Below are 22,974 nucleotides of genomic sequence, written 5' to 3'. Positions count from 1 at the left end.
AACAAAGCAAGCACCAATAAATAAATCACACTCAATACAATCTGCTACGCTATGAATCCATCATGATCTTGAATTCCTCAAAGCTGAGCACCCCATCGCCATCGAGATCAAACCTGCAGATCATGGCCCTGCACTCATCAACGTCCTGGTGCGAGCCGAGCCTTACCATCCGCTTCAGGCTCACCGGCGTGATGCACCCTTTGCTTTCGATGGCGTACATCCCGAACGCCTCCCTGAGCACCCGCCGCCGCTTGCCGACCTCCTCCTCCGGCGCCGCCGTCCCCGCCAGCGCTAGCCCCAGGAGCTCCTCCTGGCTCAGCAGCCCGTCGCCGTCAGCGTCCGGCGACGCCACCAGGCGGTCCGCCTCCTCGGCCGACACGTCCTCGCCCAGCGCCTCCTTCATGCAGAGGCGCAGCTCGGCCGCCGACAGCTTGCCGTCGCCGCCGCGGTCCAGCGCTGAGAACACCCGGCTGAACTCGGATGATGCGTACACCGCCATTGATCTTCTTCAACCTTGGCAAAGGTTCAGCGATTGGTTTTAGTTTCCTTTTCAGGCAGCTGTGCGAATGACTACCGGGAACTTTGCCTTTGCTGATCTGGTCTGTCTGCAGCTGCAATGGCAAGATCAGACGCTCGGTTCTTGCAGCTATATATAGCTGTATGATGTATGAGCAGCAATCATGCATGCGTGTGTGCCAATGGTAAGTTCGTGGTGATACATCAAGGCATAAATAAATGCCTGATGGAGAGGAACGGGTCACTGCCATGAAAAATTCTTAGGCGTAGCAGTAGCACCATGGGTCGGGTCTTTCTTTGCAATAGACAATTGCTGGTGATTTTCATATATCTGCAGAGAGTCTGACGTCTCTAGAATGGTGCATACTTACTATAAACTAGTAAAGGGCGCGCGCCCTCGCGCGCGAGGTTAAAGGACTATGGTCAGAATAATTAGTGTATCATGCACATGTCGTAGGCACGGTCATTTGCGTAGTAATACAATGGTGCAGGCATATGGCAGTGGCACTGGTAGTTTACAGTGTACCCTAGGAGCCGATCCAGCTGGCTGTAACTAACAAATTGTAGATGGAAGCCTGATAGCCTGGATATTATACGGTAACCAGGCCTGAAGGCGAGCAGATAAGCTTACGACAGCATTGGACAGTTCTAACTAACAATAGATAAGAGTGCAATGCCCTGGCTATTATACAATCAAGGGGCTTCGAAACGGGTTTCATGGTTATTTGTACAGCACTATAAAGTAGCTAAATATGAATGCACCCTTCATTGCCAACAATTTCTCGCATGTTGTAATAGCATTTTACGAAAGCTTCAGGTAACCAAAACAGAGTTAAAAAAAACACCTTTATTGCAAAAGAGCTCTTCTGTATGAACCAGTCAAGGATATCTCAGATGATCCGCACATTGTCCCTCAAATAACTTATAAAATGATCAGCATCAAAGATGTCTCCAAATTTCCTGCTGAGAATATATAAGTTTTCAGAACACAACAGTCTGGCAGGAAGGAAATTACGTATTTAAGTAGGCCGTATCATGCGAAAGTGGAGCATAGAATCATTTCTTAACTGAAAAGTTGCTTGGAAGAGATTGTAAATTAAACCTAGAAACAGCTCTAAGAGACCCTAATTGACAACCGCCTTTTACACGAAGCCAAAACAGCTCTAAGAGTTACCTGAACGAAAGATGGGCAACGATTGCATTCTCACAGTAGCCATAACAACTACAACCTAGAGAAAGCTAGGTTCATGGATGAAAACGGTACAGAAATATTCCGAACCGACCGCTTTCGTTTTCTATATTATGATACCATTTTCTATATTATGATACCGTTTCTGAATTTCGCCAAACATAAAAATTTGTCATTTTCAATTGGTTTCACAACCATTTTCAACCATTTTTTGTACTCTTTAATTGCTAAAATGTAGAAATATCCCGAACCGACCGCTTCCGTTTTCTATATTGTAATACCATTTCCGACTGTTTTTATCCTTAGCTAGGATAGCCCAAATGTGATTCTATAATTACATTTCAGATGGGCAGAACATAGCAGCTACCACAAGCATAAAATTTGAGCAGTGTAGGCAGAGGCAAGGCTAAAGGAAAAACTAAGATGTCCACCTCATGAGGGTGTATTCAGAACATCGACAATATCATTATTCAGGTGCATGGAATAATATCCACCATTAGTTTGACGAGGGGAAAAAATCCATGCATCATAGAAGCATAGGTATGGTACAGCACGAATAAGAAACAGTGATGGTCAATATAAACGGTCTTGTCGCAACATAAAATTTCATCCAATAGAAAAGCTCAAGTGGTGTCAAGGATTGAATCTGATCATTGTGAAAAGAAGCTCGCAGGTAGACGGCAGGAGATACCAAAAAAAATTTTGGCAAATGGAATTGCGCACTGTGTATACATGATGCATTAAGCCACATGCTGAGAATGGCCTCACCTGAGAATGCCCTCAGCTCATTATGCTGAAATTGATCTTGCATGGTTGCTGGGTCCTGCAAGGAAGCATACATACATGGTTTCAGTCTAGACATGACAAGAAGGGAAAAGGAAAAGTGGCCTGTTATGATTATGGAGTGCACAGATAAGAGAGGCCAGAATAACAGTTGAAAGGCAGGAAAGTCCAATCTTAAAAATGAGCACCAACCTGAGCTGTGTAAAAAAAGGCTGCAATGATGCAAAACTTGTCCTGTCTGAGAATCCAAAAGGACCCTGCTAGAGGGAAGGAAAAAAAAGATTAACAAATTAGGAAACCTAAATTGGAACGGGCATATATGTCAGATTTAAGAAAGTAAAATGCATGTATTGGTAGATACAAAGAACAGTAGGCACTTCCTTTTTTCAGTCCCCTAAAAAAACTAACTCCTATTGGATCCCAGTCCTTAGCCGATGACAGTGTAACTCACTTTTTCTGAAACGAAAGAGTGAACCAGTTGAGAGGCTTTGATGTGCAGGGAAATAAACCAAATGAACTATGTCAATCAAGTTAACACTATTTGGACAGGTAAATAAAATCATTCCCCCATATGTAGGCATATGGTTTGGACGAACTATACACAATTTCAGCAGTTGGTGAGGCCATTGTTCTTGTTAAATAAATTTAATGCAGTAACAGTCATGAGCGAAGCATATTATTCATGGCAATAGTACGAAAACCGAAACAAAATAGAATATCATAATTGACTACATTAAGCCAACCTGTACAAACAGCGGAACCTTTCTCTGTTGCTGTAGCAGCATGTTCCATACTCCTGACCAAGATAGAAAAATTCCACTATTAACAAATATGAACAATATATAAGAGTTAGGATCATAGTAACAGTAAGACCATGCTATGAGTAGGATACCCATATAAGCATGAATTGCTCTGTTTACCTAAAACACATGGAGATCGTGCAATATGCAGAAAAGAAATTTTAGGCATGTCATGAATGAAGATAGAAACTGAAGTTTGTACCTGGAGATCAGTGACTTTCATCTGTGCCCATAGCACCTAAAATTAATCTCACGCATACTAAAGGAAGATATGGCAATAGGATGCTCGAAATTACATATCCAACAAATATACAGCCTACTGGTCTGAAGAAAACATTGCAATTATTAGTGCAACTGCAACACTGGTTGGAAAAAGGTGCATGAGCTTTCTTCTTACTAAGCAGCAGGCAAGCGTCGTCGATGTTCCCAAAAAATATCAATGGAAACATTAACTGGACCAAGATAAAAGCAAGTAGAGCACAAGAAAGCACAAAATTCATACCCAAAAAAACAGAGAAACAGGAGAACCAAAAGTGACCGCCTACAACCAAAGTGTATGTTAATGTAATCCTTGGGAATAGGGCATGTGCTCAGAAACGACATTATATAATCTGACATCACAGGCAATGATCACAGGTAACGAACAGGCAAAGGAATAAATCATCACAGGCAATGGCAACACAACCTCAGATCTCATACTTAAGAGCAAATTGCAGCCGCATAGTATGTGACTAAATAGGCAATCAGTGGTATCTCTCATTGGTGTGTCCAAACTAAGCAAAACAGATCAGGCAGGAATGATTGCAAGAAAACACAGGCAACCAATTGACCATTGCCTCAGCTATCATGGGACAGGCTGAAAGAGACGGCAAAAACTGTACCAACAGTGGCCATGGTCATTGCCTAAGTTGTCAACATAGTAAAAAGATGTAAGAGGAAGAATGATCATAGGTCATGAGCATTGCCTCAGGCATGTAAAAACCAAGAAGATGTAATCTGTGCAAAGGAAAACCATGATCATTACATGGAACACAAATAAACATAATTTACAGTGCAATCATCATAGTAGTAGCCCATTCCCTCAACTCTAAACGTAACAACAGTCCTAACTTCGTACTCATGACTGCACATGGCTGAAATGCAAACAATGAACCCAAAACATCAGCATTGCAGTGCACATGGTGTGAAACAAATATCAGTGACATGCTCATGTGCTCAGATCTCTGTCATAACCGAACCGAGCAGATCAGGACTTACAGAACAACAAAAATTCACAGTAACCATGTAGATCGGTGGGAGAAAAGGATGAGAATACCAGATCAGGAGAGAGGGAGAGAAAGAGAGGGGGAGTAAACCAGGACGGATCGAGGGAGAGCAGAGTGGAGTGGCATGGTAAAATTTAGTTGGCAAGCATGGAACAGCAGAGTGGCTTTGGAAAGGAACCCTTTTTTCTGGCAAGAATAGGTAAATATCCCACCGCAGACCAAAGAGGAAAAGAAGAATTAAACAGAAGAACTTGAATCAAAGGATCACAGAAAGTGAGAAAAATAATCGAGGAATGAATGCTAAGGGAGGACAACAGCCTGGCGTCTCCTTACTGATTGCAAGGTAACCAGGTAAGAAAAAAAGAAAGAAAAAAGAACAACAGAACCGCGGAAGCATTGCCAAGGAAGAAGGAATTGGAAATTGATCCATCCACCGACAAAGGCGATCAGCAATTATTATTCTGTCAATCCTCCCGCAGCCTACATCTGGTTTGTTGGAGCAAAAAGATGCAGCCATAGGTTCAAAGTGTCAAATCAGGTTAGTACCCTCCCTCCTTCACTGAACCTAGGATATTTACACATGTAGGTACCAATATAAAGCAATGAGAGGTCTATAAAAGGATGTAGATACACCAAGCAGAAGGTATCACAAATGAGATTATTGCCATAATCAATCGTTATCACACAAATAAGATACTACGTACCTCAACAGTTAAGCTTTTTGGCATAGGTAGTTCACACCCAAAATGTTGTTGGTTTCCTGCACAGAAGAAACGAATATTTTTTTACCCTAAAAAGTGAGAACTAAAAAGAGATTGCAATCATGAAGACTAACAAGAGACTGGAATCAATTAAAACCTAAGAACTTTGGAAAAGTTCTATATAACACTATGCTGATTTTAACCAACGCAAGGTTTTAACTGTCATGTTGTATCTCTTTGACTGGAACTATCTATTGTTTGTACGTAAGGAGGTGCATCGAAACTAAACAAAAAAATTCTTGTAGCACGTTATAAATAGTAATTTAGAGGCAATACTTGTTTACATTTGTAACCTAAAACATCCGAGCCAAAAAAAGCTAAAATCATTACCTGTCGAGGCCGCATCTCAGAACACCCGATTGCAGCTCAGAATACCAGGCGACGACCTAGATCAGTGGCAAACCCAGATCAGTGCCAATCTAAAAAAGATATAAAAAAAAGGGGGAAATGCCCACAACGTCCGCTGGCCAGTACGTGTTCCCCTTGCAACAAAAGGAACGAATGTATTGATATGTTCATCAGTGCATAATAGATAGAGAGATGGGGACGGAGATTAGGAGCAAGCACCTGTCTTCTTGAACGAATGGAATCAATCCCTCAAACTCCAATAGCAGTTCACAGTGCAGCAGCAAAAAGTGAGAACTAAAAAGAGATTGCAATCACGAAGACTAACAAGAGACTGTAATCAATTAAAACCTATGAACTTTGGAAAAGTTCTATAGAACTATATGCTGATTTTAACCAATGCAAGGTATTAACTGTCGTTCTGTGTAAGGAGGTGCATCAAAACTAAACAAAAATTTTCTTGTAGCACGCTATAAATTGTAATTTAGAGGCAATACTTTTTTACATTCGTAACCTAAAACATCGGAGTCAAAAATAGCTAAAATCATTACCTGTCGAGGTCGCATCTCAGAACACCCGATTGCAGCGCGGAATAACTGGCGAAGACCTAGATCAGTGGCAAACCCAGATCAGCGGCAATCTTAAAAAAGATATCAAAAAAAGGGGGAAATGGCCACAATGTCCGCTGGCCAAACACCATGCACACACCTGAATAGTACGTGTTCCCCTTGCAACAAAAGGAATGAATATATTAATATGTTCATCAGTGCATAATAGATAGAGAGATGGGGACGGAGATTAGGAGCAAGCACCTGTGTTCTTGAATGAATGGAATCAATCCCTCAAACTCCAAGAGCAGTTCGCAGTACAGTTAGGGTTTCGTGGAGCAGACGCGGACCGGCGAGAGCAGCCAGTGCCGTGGGGCAGGCACGCTGGCGGGCACCGGCGGTGTTTGGTAGCACCGCGCCGTGGCGGGGGACCGCCGCCACCGGGTTTGACGCGCGCCGCCGCGCACCAAACCGGCAGGGCCGTCGCCCAGGCAGCGCACCGCGCGGGGCGGCGCCCGGCCCCGGCAGGCACGCCACGACGCCGGGAGAGAGGGAGAGGGAAAAGGAGGTAGGAAGGGGCGGAGGCGGCGGCAGGGGTGGAGGCGCTACGGGGCGGGAGAGCGTCGGGGTCGGGAAGAACAAAGAACTATCGGGAAGGAGAATCTAGAAGACGAAATAGAAGCCGGAGTATGTATTTGGTTTTCTGATTTCGAACGAGAAGCCGATAAGCAGGGTAGGAGCCAAAGGAGCGAACAAGAAGCGCGAGAAGGCGCTTCAAGCGGAATCGGCTTCAAACAAACAATCTGGACCGTCCATCACAAGATCTAACGTGTGCGAAGATTTCGGGCGACGTGGAGGGTGGCTCCGCTCGAGGAGCTGGCCGTGCGAAGATTTCGGGCGACGTGGAGGGTGGCTCCGCTCGAGGAGCTGGCCATCTTTTTGGCTTTTAAATAACCTGTTCAGCAGTTGCCCTCAAATGAAATAATTGTTCAGCACGCCCATGATGGGTGCGACACGGGAGACGAAGAGTCAACAGGCCTGTGAAGGAAAGCAGCAAGAGGAAAGACAAAGGGGAAAGGAGTAGTCTGAGAGTGTGGATCCATGGTGTTAGCAACAGCACAAGCAAAGGGGAAGGGAATAGAATCAGAGAATAGAGCAGTAATGCAGCAGGGAGTCCTAACGATGCATCTAGAGAAGTAGCAAGGGAATTGAAGGAGTCTGGAGGGAGAAGATGAACTCGAGAGGAATAACTAGGACAGGATTATGAGTTTGTTTTTTCTTTGACAAATAGTATGAGTTTGTTACAATATTCTCATGCCTATCCTCTGTAGCCAAAGGTAGATATATCATTCCATACAGGCCAAGCCCAACCAGTCAAAGGCACAAATGCCCGAGTCTGAAACCCATTAGCTAATACTAATAGTCGACCATGCCCCTAACATTTTTCTCTCGCTTAAGCAACAGCTTGCCCCAAGCTTGTATTCGTCACGGGTCCTCGATCATGAGATGATAGAATTGAACTATGCTTGGTAGCAACCGTGAGCCCTTTCCTGTCTTATAGATGACTCCATGCCTTCCTGAACTTGGACATGTAGATGCTTTGAATTTGATAATAGAAACCCTTGGCAGCACAAATGATGTTGCAGAGAACGCACTGGCATAAATATCAGCCACGCTGACCACTGGTAAGAAATATTCTCATTGCTGCTACTATTGCATTTCGTAAGTGATAGCATCAATCGGGCAATATTTCTTTATTGCAAGTGCTAGCAACATACCCTTCACTAATGCCACCATATAACAGCCCACACTGAATTAGCAATTCTCTAAAGATTGAGTGACCAAGATAGGGTTGTGGGAGACTACTAGCACAACCAGAATTTTGGACTTATAAATTTCCCTACTAAATGCCTCCTAGTGAGATTCCCATATGCTATGACTAGCGGTAGTGTTTTATTACTACTTAAAAAATACTAGGAGAAGTCCACCATTTTGGTAGTGTAGAGAATGCTAATTCATTAATATGTTCCTTAAAATTTATATTATTTTTTAAGTATCTTAACTCTCTCAAATGAAAAAACCTCAAAACTAAAAACTAGTTGATCTCATCCATAGCTACAACTTTAATATAAAAATATAAAAACCCATTTGACACCATATATCTCTATACCTAAAAAGACTCTAACGTCATCATCTACCAGGTGATACCAAAGTCTCGATCCATGATAACACGCCCGTGTCCGATACGAATCATCCCTCACTCGGAGCTCATGTGTCTGCTTCCTATCCAGTTCCGATACGAAGATCGGATCCACATTTCCGTGTCTGATACAAAATCCTTGGAGCTCACGTGTTCACAGCTCACGTGTTCACATCCCATTACGGAGGTTCAGTCAAAAATCATGACCTCAGTGCAACGCACGGGCATGTATCTAGTACGAGAAAGATATAATGTTCATGAGGCGACAAGCCCCGATATACGATTAATATGCTGCTGAAACTTTATATTATTTTCTCGAGCATCTTAACCACCTCAAATATAAATACTCAAAACTATAAAGTTGAAGATCTCATTGAGAGCTACAACTTTGACATAAAAAGTATCTTCATTTGACATCATACAAGAAAGACATTATTTTTCTAATGCGACAAGCGCTATTATACGATTATTATGCTGCTGAAATTTATATTATTTATTCGAGCATTTAAATGACCTCAAATGAAAAACTCAAAACAAGAAACTTGTTAATCTCATCGAGATATACAATTTTCATATAAAAATCATCTTTATCCGACGTCGTATCGGAAAGATATGACTTTTCTAAGATTGAGTTTTGTTATGTCATTTCTATTGACGCGACAAAACAATGCTGTCATACAAACGCGAGTAGCATGACAAGGTTTTGCACGTGAAAACTGTTGCCCACCATGGCAGATCTTGCTGCACAACGCATGTGATGCGACAAAATGCACGTTGGCGCTACCAAAAGAGTTAAAATTGAAAATACAAAATAAGCGAGACTATTTTTAAAATAAAAGTTAAAAAAATAGTAACAGTAGAAAAAATCCTCGGCAGGTGACATGGCCAAATATCGTCCCACAAGAGATGCAGTACAAGTCACATCTGCGCTGCGCCATGTGAAGGTGACGCTGCTCGGGCACCATTGAAGGCCAGTATGGCCTTTTCCATCCCTCGTCTGAAAGCTTATATCTTTCACTGTCTGCGAACTCCGATCCGCTTCCCGGAGCGTCGTCTTCTTCCCGTCGTCACTCACTCCCCACCTTCAGCTTCGACAACACGCAGGCATGCACGCCGGAGCAGAGCGAGCTGAGTCGAGCTAGTGGCATTCATGTCAGCAAGGGCCCCTCATGTCGTACGTGTTAGGTGATAATCACTGTCATTAATTCACATAACCTAGTGGCGTGGGCAAACAAAAAGGTAACCCGGTGCTAATCACGTTCCCCTACCACGGAATCCCATGGCTTTGTATGATTGTCCTCTTTCATAGCGAGGACCTTGTTCATATGCTTCTTTGCAAGGTGCAAACACTTTGATTTGATCCCCTTTACTTTCCTGATGCAACACTATGCATCTCAAATAATTCTCCATCATCAGAGCTCACAGTGACACACACTGGAATCCGATATATTCAGTTCAGCCGCTATCTCAGTCGTCCTCACCAGCGCCAAGCCAAGAAACCAAGCCATGGGCACCACGGACACGGAGCACCATGGCGCCGGCGATGCCATCGCCAAGCCGCTGCTCCCCTCGTTCACCGTGGAGCTGTTCGTGCGGCCGTTGCCGATGGTGCGGCGGATCCTCTCCAACGTCCTCGTGCTCTACTCCTTCCAGCAGGCGTCCGGCATCGACGCCATCGTCCTCTACACCCCGCTGGTGTTCAAGAAGGCGGGGATCTCGCTCGTCGACTGGCACCGTCCTCGCCGCCACCGTCGCCGTCGGACTGGTCAAGACGCTCTCCATCTTCGTGGCCACGTTCCTGTCTGACCGCCTCGGCCGCCGCCCGCTCCTCCTCGCCAGCGCCACTGGCATTGCCGTCACGCTCACGTCGCTAGGGATCGCGCTGTGCTTCGGCGCCGGCGCTGGCGAGACGACACCGACACCCGCGGTGGCGGCGGCGTGCGTCTCGTCGGTGCTTGCGTTCGTCACCGCGTTCTCCATCGGCCTCGGCCCGCTGGCGCCGACCTACAGCGCGGAGATCCTGCCGCTGCAGCTGCGCGCGCAGGGCATGAGCCTCGGCATCCCGGCGAACCGCGTCACGTGCAGCATCATCAGCATGACGTTCATCTCGCTTGGCAACAGCATCACCATGGCCGGGTGCTTCTTCCTGTATGCCAGCACGGCGGTGGCATCGGCGGTGTTCGTCTACGTGCGGCTGCCGGAGACCAAAGGCCGGAGCTTGGATGACATAGGCGTTCTCTTCGCCAAGTGATTACAAGGGTTATTGTGCAATATCTTCTACTCCAACATCTCTATCATCGGAGTGTGCTGCAGTCGCAGTGCAGCTGGTCATATTCATGTCTTGCCAAGTTCATAAATCATAATCCAACCAATAGATAGGCTTCAACATGCATGCTTTAGAATAATTCATAACTTTTACATAAGATAAGATACTAATGATTGTGATGTGATTGCGGCTGGCAAAAAGGGCTTCTAGTGAATGGAAATTTCAGAGAAGTGTTGTTCAAAACTTTTTTTAAATTTTATATTGGATTTGGAGTTCTTAAATACAGGACAAGAAATAAAAAATAAGTTACACGGTGTTGACGCAAAAAACACACTCAAAGAAGCCGAGGGATCTGCAGATCCGCATGGCTTCAAACGGAGGATGAGTCGGTTTCGAGACCGTCGGCGTGCCAGTCAATTTGACCTTACAATTAACAAGTAAAAGAAAGATAATGAGCAATTTAAGGTGGAACATGTCGGTGTTGCTCCGGACAGTTCCAATGTATGGCTAAAGAGCCGTTGAATAAGGGCTATCGACTAAAGAGTCGATATCCAACATGTTCGGTATAATCAAATTGAATGCTATCGGGTGTATAGCCGATATAGAAGAATCGAAGGTATAGCACGTAAACAATCGATTGTCTAATACAATTAGATCTACAAACAAATCAGATTTCACATATTATCATTATCAGTGAGGTTCGAGGCGATACAGCTGTGATAAAGATAGCAGATTAAAGCTTAAAAGTCGATAGATCTATCCATACTTCAACAGAATCATGAGAGCGTGCTATAAGCGTATGAGCATGGGCAATCGGCTAAATAGCCGATGCGTGCATAGCAAACGAACGAGATCATATTCAATCGTTAAATAGATCCATTGACCAAAAATTTCCAATCTAAAGTCCTACCCGTGAGGATCGAAGCGATGCAGCTGTAGTAAAAAACGATATATCAGATTTCATTAGTCAATGAGCCTATTTATAATTGAACACGTCTTGAACGCGTGCTATGTTCGATTGAGATCAAGATAGAACAGCCGATCTAGTAGAATTGATCGTCAAAACAGAGTCTAAGCGCGATACAGCAACAAGCCGACCAATTAAAGTGATATGATGCCGATCTATCTTGATCTTAATCAGTAAATTGGTGATATTGCCATAATTAGTAAAAATACCAATGATAACAATACCGATAACTTGCGAATCTATTAAAAACAGTAATGAAGCCTTGCCAATCTTTAATAGATTCAATAACTGGTGATTTAATCTAGATTGAGCAGTGAGGTCACAAGGATACAGCTTTGCTTAATCATGATAAATCAATAACTAACTTATACTAAGACTTGCAGTGGGGATCAAACGATACAGCCGTACAAGAATAGATATAAGTCGTGACGGTACTTACAAACAAACCAGAGGTCAGATCTAACCGATGCAGCCCTGCCTGTTGAAGAACTCGCATCTATAGTACTCCTACTCCTAATGCAATGGTGAAAGCCGGAAAGATTGTATTGATCTGTTTTATGATTTTTACAATAACCGGGGAACAATATTTATACCCAAGGCCTAAACACGAGTCCTAGTCGAATAAGACCTATTATAAAACCTAGAATAAAAGAAAACATCCCAAAATTAAAGATAACTTGGACTCTACTCTTTCCTTTCTATAGAGTCTGACCCATTCTTTGCTTCAGTTGATACCGCCCTAAGTCGGTAATGATGATGTCATCGCCCGTTAGCCGATTCCGACTATAGATCCGAACCATCCTATCCCAAAACTGATCTAAATCGGTCAGTTCCTCAGATAATGCGGCCTTCTTGGGGAGCTCGGAGTTCCCGCGCTTTTCTTTCCAAAATTTGGTGTAAACACATGCCCCCCCAATTTTGGGATAAAATGATTTTATTCCAAAATTTTATCACTTGCATTTATTTTCTTCGCCGTGTCTTCAACCGTTCATTCTGGATCCAACGCGTGACTCCTCTTGGGTCGAATTCTATATAATAACTCAACAATAACTTCTTCTTCTTTACTCGGCCATCTTGTTTTCTTTCTTCTTCTCGAAATATTCTAGCCACTGTAGCCGCCACCGGCGAACTCGAATCCCAACAAATTAAAGCTCTTGGCGTGCTGTTGCTTCTCGTATCCTAGGTTCGTGCTTGCGTCTACATCATTAGGACCGACGCCCCTCCGTGAAGGCCGTCGCTGGGTTTCGTCCGCCAGATCTAGATCTAATCTTAAACTTCTTTCTCTGCTCAAATGGCAACCGTCGATCATGTACCAGAGGTATGGAATCCGACTTTTCTTTGTTTTTCTCGTCACTCTACATCATCCTTAGACTCATCTTCTTTCTTTGCTTCTTAGGGACTAAGGGATGATGTTTTGATTCCATCAGCCCATGTTGCTCATGCTTACTATTTGGGACCTATGGGCGATCCTAACCCGATTGATTTTATTAACTTGGAAACTCAACGCCTTCCTTTCAAGCAATCTGTAATGGATCGGTCATCTTAGAGCAAAACCTTTAGGACTTGGCCAAACATAGTGAAAGGATGGAGAGATTGGTTCTGTCGGGTATCAAGTAAGAAATTTGCGACTGGGAATCTACCGATCTGAGTCGGTGTCTAACGCTTTCCTTATCTGCTATGGAAAGAAATGAACCTCCTTTGATCTCGGCTTCTTACTTTTGGTCTGATGCTATCAATGCTTTCCTTTTCGGTCATGGACCGATGACAATTACTTTAGCCGATATTTTCATCCTTTCTGGCCTCAGAGTCACAGGTTCAGTTTCTCCTTATGAATTTATCAATAAAAGATCTAAGAAGCTCCACAATATGATGGATTGTGGTGGTTGGAGTGGTTATATCAAGAAACACATAGGACTTGTTTTGCTATCGATGAGAAAGAACTTGTAGCTTTTCTGAACATGTGGCTGGAGAGATTCATCTTATGTAGGTCTTCATGTGGACCAACCACCAACTATTAGTTCTTGGCCAAATGCTTAGCAGCTGGTTCTGATATTCCTCTTAGAAAGCACTTGCTGGGATCAGCCTATCACTTGATGCACCAAGTATTAGTACAACTGCTAAAGAATGAGTCGATCGACACAATCAGTGGCCCTTGGTGGTTGATTCAATTATGGTTGAACCTCTATCTGCACAAGACTGTAACCCCCAATCTCAGAGATTTAAAATTTCCATCCTCTGACTATGCTGCAGATCATGAAGAGAAAACCCACCGATGTACTTCTTATGGTGAGGCAGCATCGGCAATTTCAATTGAACTTGATATTGGCCATTCCTTCAAGAGGTTTTATAGAGGATTCTCTGAAGAAATCTTGCTTTGGCTACCTTATGATGATGAAGACAATGAATTTGAATTCTCATACAAATTTCAATTTGATTCAGCGTGTAAACATGAAATATCTTCATTGATCTTCAATTGTTTGGTCAAGCCCTGTGCACTTCCAGTTGAATTCTGACATGGTCGATGCAAGATAGGAGCTGGGGCTCAATCTCCTGCTAACTTTCCCACTTATGAATTCTACAATCCATCATTCATGGCTTGTCAGTTTGGTTTTGGGCAACTACCTCCCCAACTCTTCTTTGCCAACAAACTGAAGCCGAGAGAGGGCATTAGCAACCCGATAGAGATCAACAGTCTTTCAAATAGAATCAGTCTTTCCTCTAGTAGCCCTGACATAATGGAAGAAAGGTGCTTTCTCTTCGACTCTGTTTGATGCTTGGTGGCAAGAGTGGCATTCTCATCTCTTCTGCAACCCAGCTCACCCCTATTGCTTGGCGTTAAATACCAAATTTGAATCTGATGGCGAGGTAACTTGCTTTTTTCAAAATAGCTGAATTGTGACTCCTTTTATCCACCTTATTTACTCTCAAATTTTTGCAGGACCCCGAAGCCAATATGTTGTTTGGTGCCTGACTCCGAGGATAGGATCAAATGCTCCTTCTTTGAAAGTGGTAATGAAAACTCTGGCCGTCCTCGTGGGTCCAACACCACAATATACCAAGCGCAAAGCATCTGGAGGCTTACCACTGAAGCCCATCTCTCCGAAGAGGACACGTAGGACCAGACCATCTTCGGCTCCTTAGGTAATCTCACTTTATATTCTTGAAGATCATGAGTTCTCATGCTCATTTTATCAAATTACCCTTGTAGCTATCGACTGCTACTATCCAACCGGCTATTTTAGCTACAAATCTGTTGTCCCAGGCGTTTGGATCATTAGTTGTTGGATCATCATCGGCTAATCCACTTAAAGAACCAATCGTTGAAGAACCAACCGACAAATCACATCCAACAACTTCTCCAACTGCCACTGTTAATGAGCCGAGGACTAAGGAAACAACAGAGAAACAGAGTCCTCTCGATCAATCGGCTGATGATACCTAGGTAACTTCATATCATAATTTTTTTACAATATTATCAAGAGACACTGACTGAAAAAGAATCTGGACAAGAGCAAGAGCTTTCAAATCCATCGACCACTCTGGTGTTTATCACCCTTTTCCTTACTTAGTTCAAGCTTGAAGAATAGTCTGACTAAATTGGCTCTTATTTTTGCCATCCAGCCGATCATTGACTTAGGAGACGAAGATATTGGGGATGCGGATACCCAAACTGCCAATCCTCTGGGGTTGAGTCAAAAGAGAGCGGCCGATGAAAACCCTGATGAACAAAGTGCTCATCAAACCGCTGGTGGTAAGACTTCTACCTTACAATTTTATATCATTTTTCTGAATCTGGCTGTGTCTGACCTTATTTGCTATTCCAGACAAAAACCTTGGGTCATCCGAATTTCATGAGCCATCCATCGAGGACAATCTTGAAGCTTCGGAGCCAATTCAACGAATTATCGAAGAAACTATTAGCACATCATCGGCTGTTCCTTCTCTTTACCATGATACCCAGTCAGAGAAGGTACTTCATCTTTTAATGATTATCTCATATATGTCTGGACTGACCAGTTTCTAGTATCAATTTTCGTTCGTATAGCTGCAGATTTCTCTTTCTTTCTCATTTAATGTTGAGGAATATATATAAGGAGAGGAAGATAGCTCATCGGCTATCTCTTCTTATCAAGAGAAGACTGTCTTAGCCGATGAAGTGAAAGATCGGCTATGAAAGATGTTACCTCATCTTGAACGGAACATAGTCGATCTGGTCCAAGACGCAGAGCCGATCCGCAAAATCTTCCTGACCGTCAAAGATAAGTCAAGCTCAGACCTCTTTCATGCTCTGTCCTCCATATCTTACATTGAAGGCCAAGCGTCCAAAGTTACTAGAGCACAGAGATGCTTAGCCGATCGTGAAGCCCAACAAGATTGGAATAACCATAAGGAAACCAATAAGTAAGAGGTCGAAGAACTAAGGCAAGTAATTGACAATCTTTCTAAATCCTCTCCAAAGATTGAAGAAGAACTCAGCCTTCTCAAAGTTAAGCAGGCTCAGCTGATCAAAGAGTTGGAGGAGGTTAATACTGCCATTAATCTTAAGGAGTCCAACCTAGCTCAACTCCCTGATGCAATCAAGCAGAAGCAAAAGGAGATGACTATCAAGGTTCAAGAAGCTAAGATCATCCGCGGTAAACTGAAGACTATCCTAGGATCAGCAAAAGAAGACAATTGGCAGATTGCAGAAGTCGATGACATCCGTCTGAAGGCCCTAAAGACAATTCAAAATGCCCTTAATTTGTAAAAACGTATGTCTGTAATTGGAGTAACTCAGTATCTCAATAGACATTTTGTCCTGTATTGTCACGGGTGCTTAGGATTTGATACCCCTTTCTGTCATATCGATGGAGGCACTGCCACTCTGAGCTGCTGTCTTTTACTCTTTAGGGTTTCACAAGTATACTATTTTCCTTTGTCACCATCCTTACTTCTAGAGTTCACGAGCGTACTGTGGATTCACGAGTATACTAGTTCCCTCAGTGTTTTACTCATGCGACGGATATAAATACCCCATCGGCCTTAGGAAAAGGACTCAAGTCTCCACAATGCTTCTCTTATCTTCAATTTGCCAAGTAGCTCTAGAAATAGTGGATCCTCCATGGTCAACACTTTGCTTATGAAATCCTTCTGTAACTAGAAGAACTCTTGTGATTACGGTGAAAGTGTTGTCCATTCTAGTTGTCGATGCTTTACCACCGATAGCCTGCCATGGGGGTACCCGGGGCAGTATGTTCAGGCTTCGGCGTATGCTGAACTCGACGGTTAACGCAAGAGACAGTCGACTTATCCTGGTTTAGGCCCTCGATCGTTGATCGAGTAATAGCCCTACGTCCAGTCGGCGTTAGCCTTTGCGTTGGATTGATTGTAAAGTGTTGTGTTGTACAATTGTTGTTCTGTTGTCTGTTTCCCCAGGAGCCCTGCCCTCCTTTATATAGTCAGGAGGCCAGAGTCCTAGTTGGTTTACAATGAGAGATCCTAGTAGGATTACTGAATAGTACTACTACTAAGATCACATGGGAAGAATCCTAGTTTGACTAGATCTTCTCTCTCCCTTGCGGGGTATCCTGTGGGTCCCGCATCGACAAGCCTCGAGCACTTCATGGTTGAGCTCTGAAAGTCTCGTCTTGCTCCTTCAGGTCTTGTTCAGTAGGAACTAACGTCATCCGAGTGCTTTCTGGAGTGAAACCTTGTAGCGCTTCTTGGGATCTTCGAGTGGTGAGTGCTTTTTGAAGAAAAAGTACATCCATCTAGTTGTGGCTATCGGTGGTAAAGCATCGATAGCCTGCCACGGGGGTACCCGGGGCAGTATGTTCGGGCTTCGGCGTATGCTGAACTCGATGGTTAACGCAAGAGATAGTCGACTTATCCTGGTTCAGGCCCTCGATCGTTGATCGAGTAATAGCCCTACGTCCAGTCGGCGTTAGCCTTTGTGTTGGATTGATTGTAAAGTGTTGTGTTGTACAATTGTTGTTCTGTTGTCTGTTTCCCCAGGAGCCCTGCCCTCCTTTATATAGTCAGGAGGCCAGAGTCCTAGTCGGTTTACAATGAGAGATCCTAGTAGGATTACTGAATAGTACTACTACTAAGATCACATGGGAAGAATCCTAGTTCGACTAGATCTTCTCTCTCCCTTGCGGGGTATCCTGTGGGTCCCGCATCGACAAGCCCCCGAGCACTTCATGGTTGAGCTCTGAAAGTCTCGTTTTGCTCCTTCAGGTCTTGTTGAGTAGGAACTAACGTCATCCGAGTGCTTTCTGGAGTGAAACCTTGTAGCGCTTCTTGGGATCTTTGAGTGGTGAGTGCTTTTTGAAGAAAAAGTACATCCATCTGGTTGTGGCCCCCGAGCCTCTTGCTATTTAGAACAAGGAGCTGGAGGATCTTGTCTTGAAGTTGCTCTGATTGTTCGTTGAAGTTTTATCAAAAAGAACTCGAATATGGCTCGTTCCGGGTTCTTTTTGTCGTAATGTCTTGAAGTGGTCTGCGTTGAGGAAGTCTTTTGGTGACGTGCGCTTTTTCGAAGAAAAAGTACACTCACTGAGTGTAGCCCCCGAGCCTCTTGCTATTTTGGAACAAAAAGTTGGAGGGTCTTGAATCTTTATGTTGTTTGAAGATTTGTGTTCTGAAGTAGTCCCCGAGACTTGGATTATGTCATCATCTGAGTAGTTTTGCGGCATCTTTCCAAAGGAGCCCTTCAGTCTTGGATTAAACCATCATCCGAGTAGTTTCACAGCATGCAGCCTTCGAGCGTATATCCGTGTTGTTTTGTTCAGGAAGAACTCGGATGCGAGGTCTTGGCGTATTCTTTGATAGTCTGCTATTGTCAGATGTAGTTGTATGGTGGTGGTTGAGTGTAAATGCCTTTTGTTCATGGGTTGTATTGTGCTGGTATATTCTTCCGAATATGCCCGTCTTCGAGTACTGTTCCCTCTCGCCTGAGTCTTCCATTATTGAGTCCTGTCTTTTCACTGTGTCCTTTGTTAGGCTTATTTCGTTGGTACTCCTAGTCCATGTGCGCCGCTCCTTTGATCTATAAATACTATCCCGGAGTGCTTGTTTTCATCCATTGGACATTCTGTCGAAACCTTCGTGGTCATGAACATGGTAGTTTGTGAAGTAGAGCAGCCCCCAGGCATATTTTGTAGTTCCTGTGTGTCTTGTCGTAGCTGGAGGAAGTCTTGTGATAGAGATTAGAGGTAGGCTAATCCCGCGACAGCATTGTACCAGGATGTACATGGCGGTAGTTGGAGGAAGTCTTGTGATGTGGGCTTCGTTCCTTCATCTGGCAGTTCTGGGTTGATCTTCGTCGCCTGTCCTGAGACTGTCCGGTGCAGATCAACACCATATCTAGCATCACATCAGTCTTGGGTAGACAGATGCCCGCCGGCCTTCTCTGCTCCATGTTGTCCTACCGTGCTGCTGATTTCCGCCATGGATGCACTGCGTCCGTCCTTTGAAGAAAACAGTGTAGCTGATGGCGGTTTGTCCTTCCAAGTAGCAATTTGGGACACGTAGTCATTCCAGAGCCTAGCCGTGATGCTTTACCACCGATAGCCTGCCATGGGGGTACCCGGGGCAGTATGTTCGGGCTTCGGCGTATGCTGAACTCGATAGTTAACGCAAGAGACAGTCGACTTATCCTGGTTCGGGCCCTCGGCCGTGATCGAGTAATAGCCCTACGTCCAGTCGGCATTAGCCTTTGCGTTGGATTGATTGTAAAGTGTTGTGTTGCCTTCTCCCTAGGAACTCCGCCCTCCTTTATATAGTCAGGAGGCTAGAGTCCTAGTCGGTTTACAGGGTAGTATTACTACTAGGATTACATGGGAGGAATCCTAATCAAACTAGATCTTCTCTCTTCCTTGTGGGGTATCCTGTGGGTCCCGTATCGACAAGCCCCCGAGCACTTCATGGTTGAACCCGAAAGCCGTGTCTTGTTCCTCCAGGTCTTGTCGAGCAGGAACAAGCGTCGCCCGAGTGCTTTCTTGAGTGAAACCATGTAGCGCTTCTTGGGATCTTCGGGTGGTGTGTGCTTTTTTGAGAGTGATGTGCGCTTTTTTGAAGAAAAAGTGCACTCACTGAGTGTAGCCCCCGAGCCTCTTGCTATTTGGAATAAAAAGTTGGAGGGTCTTGAATCTAAGTTGTTCAAAGAACTGAAAACCTCTTCTGAGGATATGTAGGATCTTGCCAAGTAAGGCAACTAGTGGTGGGCGAGCTCCTTATTTGATGACGTGGTCCAGAAAATGTTTCCCTGCAAAGTAATCATACGAAAATATGTAATAATTGATATACAAGATATCAAGTTGGAAGTATGTCCTCGTATTATAAAATGCATATTAAATTTTTTCGCGTCTTGCTCTTATTAGGCTATGTAATTTCCCTAGGTAGGTAGCCTGTTACGTTTAAACACCTCTCGCACCTTTTCGGCGAGTAGGCTTCACGGATTAAAGCCTCAGCAACCCGAGTAAATTAACAACCGTTAAGAGAAGACATTATAAAATGCATATTAAATTTTTTTGCATCTTGCTCTTACTAGGCTATGTAATTTCTCTAGGTAGGTAGCCTATTACGTTTAAACACCTCTCGTACCTTTCCGGTGAGTAGGCCTCATGGATTAAGGCCTCAGCAACCTAGGTAAATTAACAGTCGTTAAGAGAAGACTTTAGTAGTCGGGGATGCAACTGTAGTAGAGCCACGGAGGCATATGGATAATATCCGGAGATATATGATAATTAAAGAATATTTGAAAAAATATTAAACCATGACTTAGCTTGATTGACGGCCGCGTGGAAGAATCAGCGTGTCGATGATGCGAACGTGGCGTTCTGTCCGGGTGCCACCTTGGGATGACGACGGATGAGTGCTGGTTCGAGACCCACAGCGTGCATGGACATTGCAGTCGGAGTTAGGCTCTGATGTAGTCGAACTCGGCGTGAAGGCAGTGTCGAACTCGATCACAGAACTCGTCGATGATTACGGTCCTGTAGATGATGTCGGTTTCTTGTTTGCTTGCTCACGATCGTCTTCGCATAAGCATGCACGTGTATGCTTGTCGTGACGATGTGTATGTGCGTACGTCGCCAATAGCTTGCTTCCTTGCATCATCATAGATGGTGTTGAGAATTATGCATCTGAGCATCTCTTTGTTTATTAACTGGTAGTCCTCGCGATCGTCGGTTGTGGCAAGTCACCGGATGATTTCTGCCGCCGCTCCATGTCGGATTTGCATGTAGCTGTAGATCTTGATGATGATCGAGCAAGCCGGAGCTCATTGCGACGTGCGGAGTTGTGCTGGAGACGTTGGACCTGCTTGACTTCATACGACAAGCTTGCCGGATCGGAGTAGACTCCTGTGCGGGCGCCGTGCTGGGTGCGGCGTCAGGCTTTTTTATTATTATTACGCGGCGTCAGGCTTTGACTCCACACCCGAAAGATGCCGACCTTTGCGATGAGTTGTGTCGGGACTCTTTCGACGCATTACGGTCGAACAGCGATGCCGTGACTCGATCCCGCTAGAAACGTCGATCCTCCAGAATTTTCTTTTTTTTTCCGACGTAGTAGATGGATTCCATTGTCGACCAAAATCATGGTGGAATTGAGGTCCGTCGAGCTCTCGAGCGTGAATTTACCGAAGTCCCCAACCTGACGCGCCAGGTATCGATGTTTCACCACCGATAGCCTGCCATGGGGGTACCCGGGGCAGTTTGTTCGGGCTTCAGCGTATGCAGAACTCGACGGTAAAACAAGAGACAGTTGACTTATCCTGGTTCATGCCCTCGATCGTTGATCGAGTAACAGCCCTACGTCCAGTTGGCATTAGCCTTTGCGTTGGATTGATTGTAAAGTGTTGTGTTGTACAATTGTTGTTCTGTTGTCTGTTTCCCTAGGAGCCCTGCCCTCCTTTGTATAGTCAGGAGGCTAGAGTCCTAGTCGGTTTATAATGAGAGATCCTAGTAGGATTACTGAATAGTACTACTACTAAGATCACATGGGAAGAATCCTAGTTGGACTAGATCTTCTCTCTCCCTTGCGGGGTATCCTATGGGTCCCGCATCGACACTAGTACCTTATCAAGCAAGGAAATTAGCCGCCGTAACTAGAAGAAATTTTGTGACGCCACTTGAATCTTCTCGTCTTCGGTATAAGGCCGCTCTAATGTTTGTAAGGATTCAAATGTTGTGGACACCTTCCCCTTTTATCCCATCTGAGCCCAGAAACTCGGGTCACCTTGAGGTTTTCCCACACTTGGGTTACCTTGAGGTTTTCCCATATTGTATTTCGGCACTTCACGTTGGGTTCAGATGATGAGCCAGTGTACTCTTCTGGGGCATGATGGTTTTAAGAAAATGACAACATGCTCTTCAAGGGGATGTTGGCGTGCTTTTTGTTGATGTATTAATTTTTCAGCTGATGTAACTTCCTTTGTATGAAAGACTATGTTGTAATCATCAGCTTTGTATCATTGATCTCTCTTCAATCCAATTGTGGTACCCGGGGTTACACACAGTTGGTCTTTGAGCACCTTGTATCTGCTCAGCAACGCCATCTTGATCAAGTCTGAGCAGTCTAACCTGGAGCTGACCAGTTAATCTAGCAATCTGACCAGTTTAACTGGTAATCCAATCAATGAATTTAGGTGCCGGCCAGTTTAATTGGCAATTCGACCAGTGAAGATAGGTGCCGATCAGTTTAACTAGTCAGTAAGCCTCGGACGTAGGTTTCAATCAGCAAAATCCAAACTCGGCCTAGTAATGCCATCATAACTTATTAGCTGATTTGGACTAGCCGATTCACTTTGGTTTTAGCCGATTCCATAAATGCTTCGGCCTTAAAAATGAATCTTTTAATATTGGGCTGCCATACCAAAATGTGGACACAATAATTCCAATCCTGGAATCATTGTATTTGTTGTATTCCCATTTGTTCAGGCATGGCCTCGTCGATCTCCTGTGTGGCGTTTCTCCTTCCATCAATTGGAATTCCTTTCACATGCCCCGAGACATCTACCACCGTTCCATCCTATGGTTGTAAATAAAGCCCAATGTCGAAATGAGAGAAAGCACTAGCCTTTGCTATTGAAGACGCTTCTTTTTCTATGCAAACTTCCTCTTCCTCTTCTTTCTCAGATCTAAATCTCTTTCGAGCTAAGAAGATGGATCACAGTAAGTGCCCTGCCGAAGCGACTCTTGAAGAGAACCTGCCGATGCGCCAGCGTCTCCACCGCCAAGGATAAGTGTGAGTAGGGTTTCATCATTCTTCGGCCAATCGGCTAATCCTTTTGAATATGTAGAGTCATCTCCCATGCTACTGCTCTCCAACTTTTGGCAGGAGCTGGTA

The 22,974-nt window shown here is 44.3% G+C and overlaps 2 protein-coding genes and 1 long non-coding RNA gene across 3 annotated transcripts; 1 reads left to right on the top strand and 2 right to left on the bottom strand.

Moving 5' to 3' along the window:
- Positions 1-49: 49 nt before the first annotated feature.
- Positions 50-499, bottom strand: LOC136482706 (putative calcium-binding protein CML19). The gene has a single exon (XM_066479907.1). It carries the CDS (start codon positions 497-499, stop codon positions 50-52), a length of 450 nt encoding a protein of 149 aa, XP_066336004.1.
- A 2,187-nt stretch (positions 500-2,686) lies between these two features.
- Positions 2,687-5,702, bottom strand: LOC136482705 (uncharacterized). The gene is made up of 3 exons (XR_010765170.1): positions 5,645-5,702; positions 3,250-5,313; positions 2,687-2,944 (listed from the first exon to the last, which is right to left on the bottom strand). It is a non-coding gene; the product is annotated as an uncharacterized lncRNA (long non-coding RNA).
- A 4,211-nt stretch (positions 5,703-9,913) lies between these two features.
- LOC136480619 (probable polyol transporter 6) lies at positions 9,914-10,658 on the top strand. Its single transcript, XM_066478112.1, has 2 exons — positions 9,914-10,065; positions 10,112-10,658. The coding sequence occupies exons 1-2, from the start codon at positions 9,914-9,916 to the stop codon at positions 10,656-10,658; spliced, it is 699 nt and encodes a 232-aa protein (XP_066334209.1).
- The last annotated feature ends 12,316 nt before the right edge of the window (positions 10,659-22,974 follow it).

This window comes from Miscanthus floridulus, chromosome 9 (assembly GCF_019320115.1).
Source record: "Miscanthus floridulus cultivar M001 chromosome 9, ASM1932011v1, whole genome shotgun sequence".
In the NCBI taxonomy this organism is placed as follows: Eukaryota; Viridiplantae; Streptophyta; class Magnoliopsida; order Poales; family Poaceae; genus Miscanthus; species Miscanthus floridulus.
The sequence above is the reverse complement of the archived record's forward strand: the minus strand, read 5'-3'. Positions and strand labels throughout refer to the sequence as shown.

What these genes read in the sequence shown, in the direction of transcription:
- LOC136480619 (XM_066478112.1), top strand. Translation starts at nt 9,914, where the DNA reads ATGGGCACCACGGACACGGAGCACCATGGCGCCGGCGATGCCATCGCC. An exon ending in CTCTACTCCTTCCAGCAGGC is followed by an intron (nt 10,066 to 10,111) that starts GTCCGGCATCGA and finishes CTGGTGTTCAAG; the next exon opens with AAGGCGGGGATCTCGCTCGT.
- LOC136482706 (XM_066479907.1), bottom strand. Translation starts at nt 499, where the DNA reads ATGGCGGTGTACGCATCATCCGAGTTCAGCCGGGTGTTCTCAGCGCTG.